The sequence below is a fragment of the Diabrotica virgifera genome, chromosome 1 (genome assembly GCF_917563875.1).
Source record: "Diabrotica virgifera virgifera chromosome 1, PGI_DIABVI_V3a".
NCBI classification, from domain to species: domain Eukaryota; kingdom Metazoa; phylum Arthropoda; class Insecta; order Coleoptera; family Chrysomelidae; genus Diabrotica; species Diabrotica virgifera.
Genome location: NC_065443.1, coordinates 249,933,037 through 249,953,891, shown reverse-complemented (window position 1 = coordinate 249,953,891; position 20,855 = coordinate 249,933,037). Strand labels below are relative to the sequence as shown.

The 20,855-nt window shown below is 36.1% G+C and overlaps 1 protein-coding gene across 3 annotated transcripts in view; it reads right to left on the bottom strand.

The window, feature by feature from the left end:
* Positions 1-20,855, bottom strand: part of LOC114329087 (intermembrane lipid transfer protein Vps13) — a 176,803-nt gene that overhangs the window by 12,577 nt on the left and 143,371 nt on the right. For all 3 annotated transcript variants that reach the window (XM_028278099.2, XM_028278098.2, XM_050648580.1), the window contains 3 exons: positions 20,336-20,710; positions 18,264-18,439; positions 10,667-10,917 (listed from right to left, as the gene is read on the bottom strand). In XM_028278099.2, coding sequence (XP_028133900.2) covers positions 10,667-10,917; positions 18,264-18,439; positions 20,336-20,710 — 802 coding nt within the window. The remainder of the gene's footprint in view (positions 1-10,666; positions 10,918-18,263; positions 18,440-20,335; positions 20,711-20,855) is intronic.

The following is a 20,855-nucleotide window of genomic DNA, read 5'->3' as shown; positions in this document are numbered from 1 at the left end:
AGCAACAAACGCGGTCCAAAATTGCGGCTGTAATTTTGAATATTTTGTCGAGATATTTGGCACAGATATTCGTAATATAATAAAGAATGGCGGTGCAGAGCCCAATTTGAGAAATATATTATTATGTGGAAATTACTCTGTAATTAAATACAATATTAGAAAACGAGCCTGTACCGCCGAGTTAAAAAGAACAAAAAAAAATAAACTTTCTTCAAATAAACTTTTTTATCCCATGCCTAGATTTTGTGTCATTTTGGATCTACTAAAAATTTTTATTTCTAACAAGAAATCGAACATATTATAACTAACTAGGCAACATAGAGAAATTGTCACTGTCATTTTGACAAACCTCCGTCAGATTTTCTCTTATCTGTTCTGTTATCTTTGTCGATATCTGTTCAGTGCAGTAGTGTATTATTTTAAGAATTCGTTAATGTTGTATCATAGGAAAGTAGTGTTTATTTATAGTTAATTTATTATATTTTTGTGTAATAGAACTAAGTTGTTGGACTATTTGAAAAAATAGATTATTGTTAATTGTGAGTTTTACTTATAGGTAGGTATATTTTACTTTAAAATATTTCGTATTCTAATGCGAGTGTATACAGTCTTCAGGAGGATTTTTTAGTCTAGAAATATCATCAAGAGTTAAAAAGTAATATTTTAAATTTAAATAAAAAACAAGCTGAAAATGCGAGCATTGTCATAACGAAAACTTTGTATATTTACGTATTTTAATTCATAATATGGAAAATTTCTATTATGAAAAGTAGTTTAGAATTAATAATTATTGTAATTGTTATGATTAAAACTTTATTGAGTCTAAAATCTTAATACAAAAAAAACATTAAGTTATCGAAATTTAAAGAAACGTCGAGTTAAAGTCTTTATTACACGCCTTCACTTTTCAACGTCTTGGATTCGAATGTTGAATTGTCGAATGACTGAAAATGCCCTGGCCTCTCTCCGAGTACCTACCACCACCTCGAGTCCATGTGGTAGTGGGGTCGGGTACAATCGACACCAGTCGATCATGCCGTGGTGTGGAAAGACAGGGCCGGCTCGGTTTGCTACAGTCTCCCCCTCTGGCGAGGAAGGCGTCTCGACGAGTCGCCAGTAGTTGGAGTAGCTCGAGAAGACTCTGTAGGAGTATGGGTAGCTGGTCCCTGTTTCTTGGGCCGTCCTCGCTTACGTAGTGTCCTTACGGGCTCAACCGTAATAGTGTCGCCCTCCTGAAATGGAGTAAGGGCGCTAGAGTGGTATACACCTAGTGGGGTGCTCTTGTCCCTGGGGTCTACGATTGTATAACTTGTAGGCCCATGCTGCTTTAAGATTTCATACGGTCCGTTCCTTCTAGGGGCAAGTTTAGCAGAATACCCCTGCTGCGTATTGATGAGGAAGTGGCAGCGTAGTAACACCTTATCACCTTGTTTATACTTTGGGTCAGGCCGTCGTTTCGCATTTTCATATGCTTGATTACGATCTTGACGCTCTTCAGTAATACTCTGTGCAAGCTTAAGTGAGGTTGCTAATTGCTGCAACCTGGGGGTAATCTCTGCAACGAAGTTTTCGTTTTGTACTATGACACTTAAATCATTAGTTACTTCTTGCACAGTTCGGAGCTCGCGTCCGAAAGTTAGGTAGGCGGCAGTATAGCCTGTGCTCTGGCAGTTTGCTGTATTTAAGGCAAAACGTATGGCGGGTATGTGTTCACACCATGTTGTGTGTTCTCTTCCAACCAATATTCCAAGTTGAACCTTCAAGTCTCGGTTCTTTCTTTCAACGGGATTAGCTTCGGCGTGATACATGGGAATAAAGGACTGTTTGATTCCCAAACAAAATGTAAGCTGCTGAACTACGGCCGAAACGAACTGTACCCCATTGTCGCTTAAAATTCTGCGGGGTAGACCATAACGCAGGAATATATCCTCCAAAAGGACTTGTGCACAAGCTTCAGCGGTTGCGTCGGTCAACGAGAATAGTTCCACCCAGCGACTTGCCGTGTCTTCTACAATAAAAATCCACCGTTTGCCTCTTTTGGATGTGGGCAGAGGTCCGAATAAGTCGATGGCTAGTACTTCAAATCTCTGGTTAGTTGTGGATGTTTGCATTAATCCAGGGGGTTTCCTGTTGGCTAATTTATATCTTTGACAGTCTAGGCAGTGGGCAACATGTTTGGTAATACACTGCCTCATTTTCGGCCAGTAGTACCGTCTTGAGATTCTATGGAAGGTCTTCTCAACACCATAATGTCCTGCTGTCGGATCGTCATGGTATGCTTGTAAAATATTATTCCACTGGGATTCGGGAACTACCAATCTGGCGTCGTCGTCTTCCTGTTCTTCACTGTATCGATAGAGTACGCCTTTATGCAACAGGTATCCTCGATTGAACCATTTTTGGTGTGCCTCCAAATCCTCTATGTTTTCTAATGCATTCACTATGATTTTCAATTCGGCGTCTGCCAATTGCTCCTCGCGGATCTCTTTTTCGCTTCGTACGGGTAAGTCGATCTGCACGCTGCATACGCTACAGTTTTCAGTGTGCTGTGAACATGGCGGCCTAGATAGAAAGTCGGCAACAGTATTGGTTCTACCAGGCGAGTACTGAATCTTTAGATTGTAGGATTGTAGCTGCAAGCTCCATCTTGCTAATCGACCGCTGGGAGTCTTTAGTGTCATTAACCATCTAAGCGGCTGGTGATCGGTTATGAGAATGGTTTCTGCGCCTTCTATATATCCCCTAAACCTGGCTACAGCCCACACGATAGCGAGGGCTTCTCGCTCCGTCGTCGAGTAATTCCTTTCCGCACTGGTGAGTAAGCGACTTGCATATTCTATGGGATGTTCTTCCTCCTTCTCCCCCTGGACCAAAACTGCTCCAATTGCGTAGGCACTAGCATCTGTTTTAATTATAAAAGGGATAGCATCATCAGCTTGTCTCAGAATAGGTGACGTGGGCAGGCACATCTTAAGACTATCGAAGGCTCTCCCTTCTTGCTCACCCCACTTCCAGATGGATTTCCTTTTGGTGAGATTGGTTAATGGTCGGGCTATATGAGCGAAGTTCGGTATGAATCTCCTATACCACGAGCATGTTTGTATAAACGAAAGAAGTTGTTTAACGGTTTTTGGTGCCGGTAACGACACGATCGCCTCCGTTTTACTTGGATCCATATTGATTCCATCTCTTGTTATTATATGTCCCAGGTATGGGATAGTAGCGCAACTAAAGTTGCATTTTAGTCGGTTTACTCTAAGTCTATATTGTATAAGACGTTCAAAGACCAATTCTAGGTCGCAGATATGCTGCTCGAAGCTAACAGATCTTATTATTAAATCGTCTAAATATGTTAGTAGTGACACTGTGTGCAGACTGGCTGTAAAACGGTCCATCAGTCGTTGGAACGTTGAAGGGGCATTGCAAAGACCAAATGCCATTCGGTTAAAGCGGTAGACTCCAAATGGAGTTATGAATCCTGTTTTGTTTCTATCTTCTTCGTGGATCTCGATCTGCCAATATCCTGACTGAAGGTCAAGGCTTGACATATATGGGCAACCTTTTGCGGCGTGTAATAGATCGTCGACTCTAGGTAACGGGTAGTGATCCGGGATCGTAATACTGTTCAGGCGTCTGTAGTCTACACATACTCTAAGATCGTTGTTCTTTTTGGGAACCAAGACCACTGGAGATACCCAAGGGGTGTCACTCTCTTCAATAATGCCTTTTGCTAGCATGTCATCTAATTTGTCGCGAAGGATCGCTTGGCGGGATGAATTCAGCCTGTAAGGGGCACTGGCTATTGAAGCATGATCTGCTGTGTTGATCCGGTGCTGAGCATAGCACGTTGGCGGACCTTCTTCAGCGAAGATGTCTTGGAACCGTAGCAGCGTGGTATTGAAAATGTCCCTTTGTCCTTCGGTCAGCCCGGAGGCTTCTTCCGTATTCAATACAACGTCTATGCCAAATATTTCGAACCTTCTTCTTTTTCGAGGATCACGAGGTGGACTACTATATAGGGAAGGTATCGAGTCTTTGAATATTTCATCAATAGCATCTGGCGAATATAAGTCATTGTGTTGAAATACTTCTTTTAATGGTATCTGTGTTGGTACATTTGGTAGTTCTAGCTCGCATAGATTATAACTTTGCTCTTCCGGTAATGGCGATGTAAAAATGTCGAGAAACGGTGACCTTACTTGCCTAACCCCTGTAGCATATACAGTTTTTTTTGAGGGTGCTTGTTTAGCAGAAACTCAAAAAATTGGTCTGGTTTATCAGCAAAAGACCAGCACCTTTGTGGTATGTGTAGGGTCATGGCCGCCTTCTCGAGAAAATCGATTCCCAGAAGTGTTCGATTATCTGAAGCGTTCGGTAGAACTATAAAGTTTATTTGAAAAGTTCTGGTTTCAATATCTATTTCAACTGTGGTGCTAAGCAGCTCTTGCATTTGGTTAGAACCATCGGCTAGGGTTACCGTAGCTTCCGATTTCTTGAAAATAACAGATGGTGTCTTCTTCAAGCACTCATAGAGAGATCTACCAGCGACGCTAGTCCTGGCTGCAGTGTCTATATGCGCAATGCCTCGGATGCCTTGTACTGTTATTGGTATTGTCGGTACTTGAGTGCTTAAGCTTTGTAGTGTATTGAAGGAGTAAAAATTCACAGCTTGGGTGTTTACGTTAGGTCGCGAAGCTGTACATACTGGACAATTGCTTCTGTAGTAACCGGCCTTGCCACATCCATAGCATATGATACCATTATTGGTTTGGGGCAATTCTTTCATTGAATTCTGCGTATCAGGTGCTTTGTCGGTACCGGGATGCTTTTCATTTTCTTTAGTCTGCCGCTTTCTACACACATCAGTTGTGTGGCCTTTGAAGTGGCAAAATCCACATCGTGCCGGCTTGCGTTTTGTTGAAGTGCCTTGTTTCTCGTCTATTCCTTTATCTGGGATAGCTTCTTTGCGAATCTCCTCACATTGTCGGCCTTTATCTAAAAGCTCACTGAACGTGGTTATTTTATTTCGGGGTACTTCTTTCCGTATGTGGAGACTCAGCAATCCATATATTAAGTCCAATTGGGTCTGTTCGTCGTGTCTGTTGAGGGGCAGTTGAGCGAGTAACGCCCTCTTCTGCGTAACGAATTCATCAATGGTTTCGTTGGATTGTTGCTTATTGTTAAATATATCAACATAAACTTGGTGTGCAGGTTTAGATGGTGAGAATGCTGTTCTAAGTAATTGGGTAGCGTCGTTCCAGGTTTTGGCTTCGTTCTGGACGCCTTGCCACCATACAGCTGCATTGTCAGTAAGCAGTAAAGGTAACCCTTTCAGTGCGTCTGCTTCTGAAATCTTTTCAATTTCTTTATAAATTGACACCGTTGTTATGAATGTTTCAACTGTATTATGACATCGTTTACCGCTAAAACGTGCGGTGCATTTACTAAAACTACCGCTGGAATTGTTGGTGCCTGGACTGGCTGCGACTGTTCTAAGTAATTCATTAAATTGATCCGCAGACATAGTTATAGTAGTCATATTTTCAGCAAATCTTGGACTTCTTCTAAGTGTCGCGTTTTGATTTGGATCGGCCACGTTTGGTGTAGTCGTCGCTTACGGGTTATCACAATTATACAAATCGTCGCAAAGCGAATTCTTGTCGACGCTTGTTTGAAACGTACAGAACTGACAAAACAATGAAAAGCTAGCGAATGTTTTATTGCACGATCTGCAAGCCAAAGTAAAATTTGAATATAATATAATGTGTGTTGAGAACAGCTACTAAACAAAGCCACGAAAGGCGAATGTTTCGTCTGATGTCTTCAACACGTTTAAAATATTTGTTAATAGGTAATATGTAGAAATGTTCGTTTTTGTATTGAAAACGCTACTAAACAAAGCCACAAGTGCGAATGTTCTGTTGGTCGCCTTCAACACGTTTATTAAATTATTTCAAAATTTCCAAAAACAGCTACTAACAAAGCCACAAAGGCGAATGTTTGTCGGGTGTCTTCAATTGAATTTACTATTCAGTTACAAGTTTGAATATTATTTGTTATTATTATTGAAAACAACTACTAAACAAAGCCGTAGATAGCGAATGTTTTGTCGGGTGTCTTCAATTACCTTTATTTTAGAATTTGCTAATTATTTCCTATGAAAACAACTACTAAACAAAGCTCCATAAAGCGAATGTTTTGTCGGGTGTCTTCAATTGGATTTTTTCAATGCGGATAAGTGAACTAAACAAAGCCTGCTTTGCGAATGTTTTGCCGTAAATCTGCACGTGTTCAATGTTAAGCGGAATCGTTGCAATTCTTATTTCTTAACACGACGATATTAATTTTAAAAAGGCTTTACGTTGGACGCCAGTTGTAAATGTTATGATTAAAACTTTATTGAGTCTAAAATCTTAATACAAAAAAAACATTAAGTTATCGAAATTTAAAGAAACGTTGAGTTAAAGTCTTTATTACACGTCTTCACTTTTCAACGTCTTGGATTCGAATGTTGAATTGTCGAATGACTGAAAATGCCCTGGCCTCTCTCCGAGTACCTACCACCACCTCGAGTCCATGTGGTAGTGGGGTCGGGTACAATCGACACCAGTCGATCATGCCGCGGTGTGGAAAGACAGGGCCGGCTCGGTTTGCTACATTATGTTTTAATGTGGAATTATATCATTCTAATTTAAATGTTATGAACTATAATAGTACATTATATACCGCGGGACTGAAGTAGTACATTTAATCCTGAAGGTAAAGTTTATGGCCCGACCGCAGGGAGGGCCATAATTTACCTGAAGGATTAAATGTACTTCAGTCGCAAGGTATATACGATACTTTTCGTACTTCCGGTATGATTTTATTAATTATTTCAATAATTTCAATCAGTTTTTTCTCTCTTCAACTCATTTAATAAACTGTCTTTAAAATAAGTTACCATAGTAACATTGCGTTGTGACAGTTATAATTTAGAAACATTGTCATTACTAGTGTCATTGTAAAGAAACATTGTTATTGATAATTATTGGTATCATGAGTGAAGAAGGTGTATCTGATATTGATAAAAGAGCAGCCGAAGTAGGTGAAGAATTGTTACCACCGAAATCTAGAAAACTATACGAGCAGCAGTACGATGCTTTTAAAAAGTGGTGCCGCTTAAAAAATGTGAGACAACCTACTGAAAATGCGCTGTTAGTCTACTTCGATGATAAATCAAAAGCGGTTTGTGCCTCAACTCTCTGGGCACATTACTCAATGCTGAAATCGGTTATTAACATTAGAGAAGATATTGATATAAGTAAATTTCCAAAATTATTAGCTTTTTTGAAGAGAAGAAATGAGGGATTTAAGCCAAAGAAGTCAAGAATTCTCACGTCTGAGCAGGTAGATCAGTTCTTACGGGAGGCTCCGGATGATAAATATTTAATGCTTAAGGTAAACTCGTCAGTTACCTGCTGCATTAACCCAGGAAAGACTGGTCAATATGACGAACTGTCACAATATTAATTTGAATATTAACGTTAATTACCATTCTAATTAATTATATTTTTCAATAAAATATCCCTTAAATTCGTTTGTTTGTGATTTAATCGTTCCGGGAGTTTCGTCAATATTTAATCCCGGAGGGATTAAATGTGACACTTTAGTACCTGTCACAAGGGAGTGAAGTTGTCACTTTAGGCCCGGAAGTACGAAAAGGTAGTTTACTCTTGATCGAAATTCATATTTTTTATATACCTCGTATAGAATTAATAAAATTTTATACAAGGTGTCCCAAAAGTAGTGGAACGGTCGAATAATTCGCGAACTAAACATCGGATCGAAAAATTGAAAAATACGTGTTCAATCATTTTCAAAAATCTATCCAATGACACCAAACACCAACCTCCACTACACCCCCTGGAGGTGGGGTGAGGGGTAACTTTAAAATCTCAAATGGAAACCCCTAGTTTTTCTTGCAGATTTGCATTCGTTACGTAAAAGTAAGCAACTTTTATCCAAGACATTTTTTCGAACTGTGAATAGATGGCGCTATAATTGGGAAAAACGATTTATCCTGATACCATAGGTAAATTATAGAAACGGTCTAATATCTCGAGAAATACACTTCCGAATAAGAAACCAAAAAACAGGTTTTTAATATTTTTCAAAAACCTATCGATAAACACTAAACATGACCCTCCAACCCACCCCCTGGAGGTGGGGTGGGGGGTAACTTTAAAATCTTAAATAGCAACCCAAACTTTTTATTGCAGATTCGAATTCGTCATGAAAAATTAAGCAACATTTATTCGAAACATTTTTTAAAAATGCTGATAGATGGCGCTAATAAATCGTATTTTTCCAATTAAAGCGCCATCTATCAACAATTCTAAAAAATGTTTCGAATAAATGTTGCTTAGTTTTTCATGACAAATCCGAATCTGTAATAAAAAGTGGGGGTTGCTATTTAATATTTTAAAGTTACCCCTCACCCCACCTCCAGGGGGTGGGTTGGAGGGTCATGTTTAGTGTTTATCGATAGGTTTTCGAAAAATATTAAAAACCTGTTTTTTGGTTTCTTATTTGGAAGTGTAATTCTCGAGATATTAGACCGTTTCTATAATTTACCTATGGTATCAGGATAAATCGTTTTTCCCAATTATAGCGCCATCTATCCACAGTTCGAAAAAATGTCTTGGATAAAAGTTGCTTACTTTTACGTAACGAATGCAAATCTGCAAGAAAAACTAGGGGTTTCCATTTAAGATTTTAAAGTTACCCCCCACCCCATCTCCAGGGGGTGTGTTGGTGTTTGGTGTCATTGGATAGATTTTTGAAAATGATTGAACACGTATTTTTCAGTTTTTCCATCCGATGTTTAGTTCGCGAAATATTCGACCGTTCCCCTACTTTTGGGACACCTTATATATTATGGTTGCATCATAAATCTTAGAACATGAAGAGCTTTTTATGAAGAATAACTTTTATTTGTCAAATTAAAAATAAAAGAGTTATAAATGAAAATGTTCTTGGTATCCATAATTTGAGAAAAATCTTCAAATATTTTTTCCATTAGAAGGATGTACACAGACACAATACTGGCTAGTGATTTTAGTCAATAATTTTGCCAATTCGACAAAAAAATAATTTCTAAATAGTTAATAATTATTACTAAATAATTAGTAATTTTGCCAATTTCGGCAAAATTCTCAAAAAACAAAAAAATTACCTTCTACAATCACTAGCCAGTTGTGTCGAGTTTAGGGAACGACTAGGTATATACATAATATTTTAATTTTATAGCAAATGGAACAGTCCATTTATCATAAAGGGGAGGACGTATTTATACTGGTATAAACCTTTTTAAAACTGTTAATAAATTATTGCTTTTAAAATATTTATACTCAAATTGTATTTTTGAACATCTTATTTATTTTATATAATAATTAAATTCACTATCAAATGTCATTGATGGTTTATTAATACTTAATTTAAAATTTAGTTTAACATTCACGAAGTGTCAAACTCAAATGTAAATAATCTATGCTTGGCAAATCGAGATTTAAAAAAAGTAGCCTACTTCCTAATCAACCATTTGAGCTGACGTTTAGTGCGTCTGTAGGAGATAACCGGATTGTGACGTCACATTTTAGACTTCGAGGTCGATTATCTCGAAGAAGGTTAGATATATCGAAATGCCGTTTTCAGATTTGGATTCAGAAGGCAAAACTACATAAGTATCCATCGATACACCTGCTCTAAGTATTGCAGGAGCGGCAACGCAATAACACACAGACTTTTGCAAATTTATAAACGAAAAGTTTTCGTTGAAAAACCAAAATACACGCATTTAATAGATTTTTCACGTATTTTGTTTTATTTTTATAAATTTTTGTTTACTAATAATAACATTGTTTTCTATTACTTCCATTTAGCGCATCTATGAGTTAATGTCACAATCTTCAAGTTATGTCAAACAATACCAACGCACTTTTGCCAAAGTTTCACTGAACTTTCGAAAAAAGGTATGATACTATCTCACGAAGTTATATTGATGATGTTCTACTGTATGCTCTTAATATAGCTCGTTTATCTAGTTCATAAGTTTTTGTATACTGAATTCGCTCTATCGAGATTCACTTTGACACTGACGTTAGTAATTTCGTTTTTGGGAAGATCAGTTGTCAGAATTGACTGGAAATTACTACACAATCAAAGCACCTGCTCATAGCCAATATTATTAATAGTAAACAGACATAAAAATAACATAAACCTTACGCCAATCAATTATTTATTTACACCATTATAATGTATTGATAACAAATGAGAAAATTTATAATAAGTAAAAATAAGTAAAAATATTTTGTAGAAATAAACTCCACAAAATTTTATGAGATTAGTAGACACTCCCACTATTTCTAATAATTCTTCTTTTTTTTAATAAAAGATTAAGTTGATTTTAGCAGTTAATAGTGTGAGGTAGGAATTTTTGTGTTGTATGTTTCCTATTCCGAATGTGTCAAAGTGAATCTCGGTAGAGCGAATTCAGTATATATCTGTTACGAGTTTTAGCTGGACTAATCTTCAGATGGATAGACGAACCGCACAAAACTAAAGGATCGACATTTTTGTTAATATTTTCTTTCGATCAAACATTCTACATGTAAGATATACTCACTTGAACACAACATCATTTAAGTCTGTAAGAGTGACACCTATGCCTTGAAGCAGGGCGTGCACTAATGGAGGAGTAGATATATTTTGACTGGAAGAACTTGATCCTGCAGCTAGAGAGAAACTAATGTGGATTTTAAATGGTGAAAAATGAAGTAAATCATAGAAGCTTTTTTGTTCTTGACTAGATTGAGTGGAAGCCAGTGCATAGAGGGTTTCTTCAACGTGATGTTTGTCTGTCAAGAAGAGTTGTTTCTAAAAAAAAACAAAAAAAAAATCAATAAAAATTGTGCTTATACGTGAGTGGTCCGATAAGTACTTAGCCTCTCCGCCCGATGGCGCTACTATCGCAAGAAAAATCTACCATACAGGGTGTCCCGGAAAATAGTGCGTTCCTTCAAGGTACGGGCTGAGTGCACCATTTAGAGCAAAAAAGTCTGATAAAATTTTTTTGTAAAGTCAACTGTTTTCAAAAAAATAATTTATTAATTTTAATGCATTTGATTAATGTCCACAGAAATTAAAATACAACCGGCAACGCTGCGTTCCTTCTTCTGTGTAAAAATAATTTTACTGGAATTCAACTATCATGAATCATCGATCATTAGGCATAATATGCATGTATTGATCAATTACTGATAACAGTGATAGAAAAACAGCATAATATTTGTGTTTATTAAATATCTAATAAATAAGATGTGTATAGTGTTTTAACTTACATGAAAATTTTTATTACAATCAGAATCAAGCTACGTCTTCAAGAAGTATCTATCGGTAGAACATGTTACAAAAAATTTGAGTATTACATTTTTCTCCATTCAATCTTTAATCTTCTGGGAAGTTCGAGTGGTTCAATCAGATGATTACTAATAATCCCAGCCCATACATTAATACTTTTGGCATTATAAAAGTAAAACACACACACCACACACCATTTCTCGTAAAACAAGCTTTATCTGCACACAATACTTTACATATTTTGTTTTGAAACCATCTACAAATCCTTAAACTTCGAGGTAAACTGAACTGAAACGAGGTGTCACTATTGGCTGTGAGTTTCGACGGTAGCGCTATCTCGCGGTTTGAAACTTATACTTTTCTGATAAAATTTATGTATGTGAAATATACAAAACGAGAAAAATAGATACTTATCTAGAAAGACACAAATTTATGAACTGAAATATTATTGTAACCTGATTACTAAATGAATACACATAATTAATAGTAAAATTAATTATGTTTTTTTATTTTATTCATTATAATTTTAATATTTAATATATAAGTTCGTGCGACTGGATGACTGCTTACGCAAGAGACCATTGAGGAAAAGAATAAGTTTAAATGAATTATTTGTTACCTCTGTTTATTTTTGTGTGCTTACTGATTTGCTTATTAAAATTTGTAATTTGTATGAATTGTAATTTGTTTGAATTCTATCAAAATGGATTTAAACATTATACTGGATTCAAGTCTTATTTCCCATGATATCCAATTTCAATCAGCAACACCAAAAAAAGGAAAGGATTTAGTTGATGCAGGACATGTACGCAATGTTTCCGAATATAATAAATGCATCCAGTACTGTTATATTCAGTATTTTTACATGAATCAATACAACAGCTGCAATATCTTGTTTTCTTTTTTGAAAAATCCATATTATCCGCCATTTTAGTTTATGAAGTTTATCAAATGCACAAAACAAAACTGCCAACTGCCACTAACACAGCGTTGCCACATTTTATTTAGAAAATCTACTGTTAAGTTTAGCTTACTAAAATCTACTTATCAAAAACTAAAATATACTATAAAACTTTATTAATATATTTGTATATAATTTAGGACTTTTTATAATAAAAATAACAGCTGACTAACTAGAAATTTTTTTTATTTAGCTAATGCCTCGACAACTAATGGGCACTGGCATGGTGATGGTACAGTGGATATTACTAATTAGGTAGCTAGTGTTATGTGTAGTGTGTGTGTTGAGTAAGTGTCTTGTTACTTTGCAAAGTCGATGTCATTGTCTTTGCAGAGACGCTAATTGTATCCGAACGTCTGCGGTCCCTCCGGTGGGTACCGATCCCACAAGGATAGAAACTATTTTCATTTATTAATTTATAATAAACGAAAAATTCTCTACCCTGGTGAGATTCGAACTCACGACCATTCGGTCCTTTCGATCCAAAGGTAGGCGCTCTTACCACTGAGCCACAGAGGGAGTTTAACTAGAAATTAATATGACTAAACAAAAACCAAACTTTTTTATATTTTAACTGGGGAACAAAAATGACCAACTATTTTTAATTTTTATCAGTTTTATATTTAATATTTGTATATAATATTTTGTCATCCACTGATTTTAACATCTGCATGCCTGGATCATATTCTTCAAACAATTATTTCGCATTTTACATTAGAAACACGCAAACACAACATTTGTTGTTTTGCAAAGTTACATATATGTATTATAATTAGACCCGGTCTTTTCACCTCCGAATAAATATTTATTAGGAAGTTTATCCGGCAGATTACATGTAAATCTGTCAAATAAACCTCCGAATAACTTTTATTCGGAGGTGAAAAGACCGGGCCTCAGATATTTTAGTTTTCCATCGTTAGCTTCTAACAGGCTCACCGAATGCCAGAACTCTTCAATAACACCTGAAATAGGTACTGATTGCACTCCTACTTGAAATCTGCAAGTTTGTTACACCAGAATCCAGTTTCATTTCTGTTTAATATTCATCATCTACGTCCTGGGGCTAGATTCCGTGCACTGTAGATATCTACACTTCGCTTTCTATCGATGTCAATTGTCGTGAAAATATTTGAATTTTTAGCTTTAATTGAATTATTTTCTAGTTTTGCTAGTTGATGCTGAAGTGACACTTAGGCCCGTATTCATAGTCGGTACTCAAGTCTAAGTCGATGCTCAAGTCCGACCTTGAACAAATTCTAAAGGCTGTATGACACTATGCATTTTCTTGTATCATTTCTAATATCGTTTCTGATATGTCAAAAAAATGTATAGTGTCATACACAGATACAAGAAACGATATCAGAAACGATACAAGAATTTGTGTCAGGCACAGATTCTTGTACAATAACTGCGCCAATTTCTGCGCAAAGAGCAAAAACGTAAAACCTGCTGGTAAAACTTCTAAATGTCATAATGGCGGCTGAAAATGAGATCATATGATTTATGTCTTGATGAATTTATTTGTGTTTTGTAGGTATTATTTATAAATATTTTATTGATACTTAATATACCGTTTGGTATGGACTACTGTTCTACTAATAACCATATATTTAGAATAACTTTGGGTTTCATATTGCATAATTTTTTAATAGAGGAAAATACAATAGTTCCAATTTGGATCAAACTGAAGATAATTATAATGCAAATATTTTAGCACAAATATCAAAAAAAAAATAAAAAACACAAATAATCAACAGTCAACGTAAAAATTCTAGTTATTATAACATTAAAATATTTGTTTTTAAAAGTTTATAAATTTTATAAAATCCTTAAAATCAGCTGTAGACGCAGTACTACCATACCAATGTAACGTGACAGGGCGACAAACAAAATTTCGACCAATCACGTGCCGAATTTCATACAGTTTTCGATACAAGAACTTGCATAGTGTCATACAGGGCACAAATGTACGTACAAGAAATGATAAAAGAAAATGTATACAAGAAACGATATCAGAAACGATATTAGAAATGATACAAGAAAATGCATAGTGTCATACATCCTTTATACAAATTTTTATACAAATTTTTTCAAGGTCGACCTTAAGCATCGACTCAGACTTGAGTACCGACTATGAATACGGGGCTTAGTAAAACAAGAAAATATTTGAATTAAAACTAAAAATTCAAATATATTGACATTGATAGAAAGCGGTCGGCGGTGTTAGCGATTGTACACAGAATCCCACCCCTGAATCTTATTTTCGGTAATGACATTGGGAAATTGTAAAAAATTTCTAAAAATTAATTTAGAAATGGGGTAAATACTATTAAAAAGCAAATTTTATTTTTGTCATAAGAAAATGTTGAAATATACCAAAAATCTACTAAAAAATATTGCCTACTAGAATTTTTTAAAAAATATCAAAAATCTACCAAAAAAGTAGAAATCTACTAAATGTGGCAACGCTGCACTAACAGCGCTGGCGAAAACCGTCAAATTCCCTCTGCTCTACCCATGGCGCGTCATTTAAATTTATCAGATAAATGCACAAAACTGCCACTAACAGCGCTGGCGAAAGCTGTCAAATCCCCTCTACCCATCGGCTCATGGCCAATAGGTACGTAATTAACATGATACTTGCTATCGAAATTATGACAATACCACAACAATACGATGAATTCTCGGGTTACAGGTAATGATGATAATATGACTGTTTGTGTTTACAATTTAAAATTTTTCGATATGTCAAAATAAATAAAACTGCCGGGTTGCCAAATGTAAATTTTAGTAAGACATTATTTTATTTTTTTGAGGCAACAGATGACTTTAGAAAAAAAATTTATAAGAAAGTTTTCTTTTAAATGGTGCATTCTACCCACACCTTTAAGGAACGCACTATTTTCCGGGAAACCCTGTATAACACACACTATGTCAAAATCTCAGCCGAATTAGTCTCGTAGCTTTGTTTTGACCGCTTAAAGAAGCGAGCGTGCCGGGGATTTTAGAAAAATAAAAAAAGAAACAATATCGGCCGATGATTCGATTCTTGTTTTTGGAAGAGAAACCGCACAGTGAAGTCAAAGAGCGCTTGAATGCTGTGTAACGTGACTCCTCCTTCGATGGCGACGCACAAAAATTGGCTTATCACGTTTCAACGTGGTCGCACGTCGGTTTTTGATACGTCACGTCCAGATATCCCAAAAAACGGACACCACGGAGGACAACGTAAAAAAAATTTACGATCACGTATTGGCAGACCGTCGATTGAAGGTTCGCGAGATAGCTGAGACAGTAGCAGAGACACCTCAAAAGTTGAGAAAGTTATCGGCGCGATGGTTGCTGCGTTTTCGCACTCTAGGCAACAAGCGCCACCATGAGACCACTTCAGAGCAATGTCTTAGGCTGTTTAATCATAATCTGAAGGAATTTCTTCATTGCTTCATAACCAACGAATGGAACCAACTTGGATCCACCAGTATTTATTAGAAACCAAGGAATAGTCGATACAGTAGACGTCACCCCACGAACGTGCTCCGAAGAAGCCGAAAACTGTCCTATTACGCCAGTCAATGGGAACAAGAATATGATATTACCTCCGAATTTTATCCTACTGCATGGATTTTAATGAAATTTTGGGCCTAGCCTCTAATTATCTCTTAATTCAAAGTCTACCGTATGCCGATGTGTGCTTTTATCTTGGGGGTGATTCCCACCCCTTCTTAGGGGTGGAAAATTTTTTGGTAAGAATTACCACGGCATTCGCTAGAGAACTCTAAGCAAAAACTGTTCCATAATTTTTTTTTTAAAACTCGATACTTTTTGAGATGTTCGTGGTTGAAAATTGGCCATTTTCATTGAAACATAATACCTTTTCGAACGATTTTTTGCGAATACCTTAAAAACTATGCATCTAACTAAAAAAACTATATTAAACATTTTTGTAGGTTATAAAAAAACAAACAGACACTTGCCTTCATAAATCTTCTAGTTATGGTAGGTGTATTCAACTTGTCAAATTGGTGTATTTAACTTGAAATAACAGAGAAACAGTCGATTTTAGGTGTATAATACTACTAATACCTTTTGTAGTGATTAAAAAGACCTTTAAAATGAGCTATATTAAAGGTCCACTACATTAATACTAAGCGAGATATGCTGCAAACAAAAGTGATAAGCAATGTATTTTAAGAAAAAATGAGAAGTATTTTTAACCCCCATCCATCAAAATGTAAATGCATCGCTTGCCTTCCACAATACCTTCTATTATAGTGTTATTTCTATGTTCAAAAAGTTGTACGGGTTTAAAATGAATGGTTTTTGAAAAAAAAAAGATCCAATTATAGAGAGCATTTTTAAATTTTCTTAAAAATCTTCCTTTTTCTACATGTAACCTGAAAATGATAAGATATACAGTAATGAAAAAAAAGGAAATTTTTATCTGAAAAAGTCCTACATTTTTGTGTGGTATATTTTTTTCGTATCTCTTATTTTTTTCGAGTTACATGGAGGAAAAGGAAGCTTTTTAAGAAAATTTAAAAATGCGCTCTATAATTTGATCTTATTTTTTTCAAAAACCATTCATTTTAATCCAGTCCAACTTTTTGAACATAGAAATAACACTATAATAAAATGTATTGTAGAAGGAAAACGATGTATTTAAATTTTGATGGATGAGGGGTTAAATATACTTCTCATTTCTTCTTAAAATACATTAGTCATCAGCTTTTTTGCAGAATATCTCGCTTAGTTTGAATGTAATTGACATTTACTATTGCTAATTTTAAAGGTTTTTTTAAGCACTACAAAAGATATTAGTATCATTATACACCTAAAATTGACAGTTTCTCTGTTATTTCTAGTTGAATACACCGATTTGAGTATGCAGCAAAAAAACAAACTCTTCTTACCTACCATATCCCTATTTGTATTTTAACTAGAAGATTTATGAAGGAACGAATCTCCTTGTTTTTTTTATAACCTACAGAAATATTTTATACAGTTTTTTTGTTAGATGCATAGTTTTTAAGATATTCGCAAAAATCTGTCCGAAAAGGTGTCATTTTTGAATGAAAATGGCCAATTTTCAACCACGAATAATTCAAAAAGTACATATTGAGTTTTCAAAAAATAGAACAGTTTTTGCTTAAAATTAGGTTATCTAGCTTTTTTCCGTGGCTTTTTAACCAAAACATTTTTCACCCCCGAGAAGGGGTGGAAACCACCCCCAAGATAAAAGCGCACATCGGCATAGGGTAGACTTTGTTTCTTGAGCTATTCCCTACTTACTGTGAAAATATCAAGTAAATCGATGTAGTAGGATGGAATTCGGAGCCAAATACCCTCATTGACTGCCCTATATCGGCCGGAAAAGTGATAGCCACCGTTTTCTAGGATTCACTAAGTGTCATATCAGCTTCCTGGAAAGGCCAAACGGTTACAGGGCTTTACTATGATACATTATTGGGTCGATTCGACGCCGAATTGCAGAAAAATAGCCCCAATTGGGGAAGAGAAATGCTCTCCGCCGTCGCCATGGCCAAATTGGTCGATTTGGGTTACGAACTACTATTCCATCCATCGTATTCTCCAGATTTGGCCCTGTACGACTTCTTTTTGTTTCCAAACTTAAAAAAGTCACTCGTCGGACAGAAATTTAAGGGGAATGACGAGTTCATTGCCGCCAAGGAAGCCTACTTTGCAGACCTTGAGAAGACGTATTTTTCAGACGGCTGAAGAAGTTATAGCATAGTTGGCTCAAATATATTGACACTTTTCCAACATTTTCGTTATTCTTTTGGAGACTAAGTACTTATCCCACCGCCCTAGTGCATTTTGGTCGAAGATAAATACCCCTTTTTTATAAAAAAAACCTAAGAAATAAATATCCAACATCTCTTACCTCTGTTTCTGCAGATGCCTCGTCTTCTTGCAACATTTCTAAAATACTACTTACGAATCCCATATCCAATTTAATATGGAATTCTTGAACTAAAACTTTGAAGTATTTGAACTGAAGAATCTGACTGTTCTTCATCAATAACTGGACAATACTAACTTCAATGAAGGGTTTAATTCCTGTAAAATTAAGGAAAACTGTAGTATATACTAAAAATTAGGCAATAACATATAGACAATATAGTTAAAAACGCTCTAAATTTGACAACGTAATAAATACAAGGTGTGTCTTTTTAGTTTTGCATAAAACCGCTTAGAGGGCGCCACCAATAATACCTTCCGACACAAATGTAACCTCAATCTTTTGTTGACATAAATCCAGAGTTTCATTGCGATACAACAAGTCGTGCAGATACAGTGAATTTTTGAAATTAGCAAGTCGGTCGAAACATGGATCTTAGGTGAGAACATTCTCGAGCAATAATTTTTTACAATTTTCGGAGAGGATTATCCCAACAGCAATGTGTCGCTGAAATGGTTTCTGTGTTTGGAAATGAAGGATCACACCACTCAACTATTTCCCGCTGGTATTTCGAATTTCAACGTGGTCCACGTCCATCCAAAATAGCAGTCACACAGCAAAACATTGATGGGGTTCATCAGCTAATTAAACCGATGATGACCGCCGTGTAAAACACCGGGAGATAGAGGCATCTTTGGGCATTTCAAAGCCCTCTATACAAATGATCCTACATGAAGAACTGGGTGTTACAAAGTTGGTTTCCCGTTGGATCCCTCATTTGCTCACAGAAGAGCAAAAGACAGTTCGCCTCAACTGGCGTTGAAAAACATTATAACGGTTCAACAAAGGAAGCTCAAAAAACGTTTATAGTATTGTTAATGGCGATGAATCTTGGATTTACTCCTACGGACCGGAAAATGAACGCGAATCCATTGTGTGGGTGTTTCACGATGAGGAAAAACCAACAAAAGTGATTCGTTCTCGAAGTGTGTCAAATAAAATGGTCGCAACTTGTGTGTCAAAATCTGGTCATGTGGCAACAATTGCTTTAGAAGATCGAAGAACGGTTACTTCTGAGTGGTATATAACCGTTTGTGTAACAGAACTTATTGCGAAACTCCGAGAAAGCAACACACAATGGCGAAACATCCTACATCACGACAATACAAGTGCTCACGCTGTCCAAAAAACAATACGAGTTTATGGATCTCCAAAATATCGAATTGTTAAACCATCCACCGTATTGGCACCGTGGAAGTTGGGAAGAGCGACCTGGTTTCATAGCTCGGCAACATTTATAGGACTTTTAATTATATTGGCCAATTATATTAGTCCTGGTTACTGGATAATAATTGTCAAGGCCATAGCCCAAAAAAGAATAAGAAGAAAAAGTAAGATTGAGGTTATGTTATTAAAAGGTAAACATTGTACTACAAGCAAAATACCATTAATTAAATTCACTTTAATAATTGCATACCATATTAATATTGTGGAGCAACATATAATTTTTACAATTTATAACACATCATTTGCGAAATCCAATTTTCTTCAATAGGTATGAAATATAAGTCAATTTGACAATTTCAATTAACAATATGAATTGTTATTTAAGAGATATATTGAGAAAGTTGCAAGATTTCTCCGCTATTCGCGCACGATCGTTTCTCGCATCCCCTCCAAGTACTTGCACACAGCGAATAGCCTCGACCTAACTCCCAACGACTTCTTTACGTTTCCAAAGATCAAGAATTCAATACTTGGGCAGCGATTCCAGTCGTCAGAAGAAGCCATCGATGCCTTTAAAACCGCGATTTCAACGCGGTTGTCAACTGAACAGGTGTCAACTGAGGACTGGCATAACTGTTTTACCAATTGGTTTGAACCTATGCAAAAGTGTACCGATCTTGGTGGAACATATTTTGAAAAGCAATAAAGTATTTTAAGTCTATATATTTTTTGTCTTTATGGCTATATGCAAAACTAAAAAAACCCTCGTACATGTTTAAAAAAATGCTAATTCGAAAAACAAAAATAAATGTAGAGAGCGAACTTACCATCATTAGCAGTAACACTCTTTGGAGGAGGCACTGGGGCCAATACTACTGGGAATATACAGTCATATAGTTGATTATCAATCTGCAAACGGTTAATCTTGGCATGGATTTGTTTCTGGCTGGGACTGGTCTTCATATTTAACCAAAGTCCGGTTAGGAATGTGCGTCTGATTATCTTCTTGGTTGGCTTGTACATCATGTTGGCCTTGAAGTCAACTTCGGTCTTGGGGTCGATCTGTACGTGCCAATCGGTATTGGGATTGATTTCGGATTCCCGTAAACATGCTTGGTACGCATTTTCTAGAGCTGTAGAGAGCTTGGCGTCGAAGAATTTGAATCTGGTGCTTGATAGCTTGCAGGATCCCCATATCACACCTGAAATACATTTTCGTTAAGATTTTTTTTCATTCATTGTAATGGAAAGTACTTCGGAACATACTTGGTGCAAAAATAGTTAAACAATAATAGGAAACGAAGAAAAAACTTAAAACAGCTGAAAATATCTAAGTAGAAACCCCAC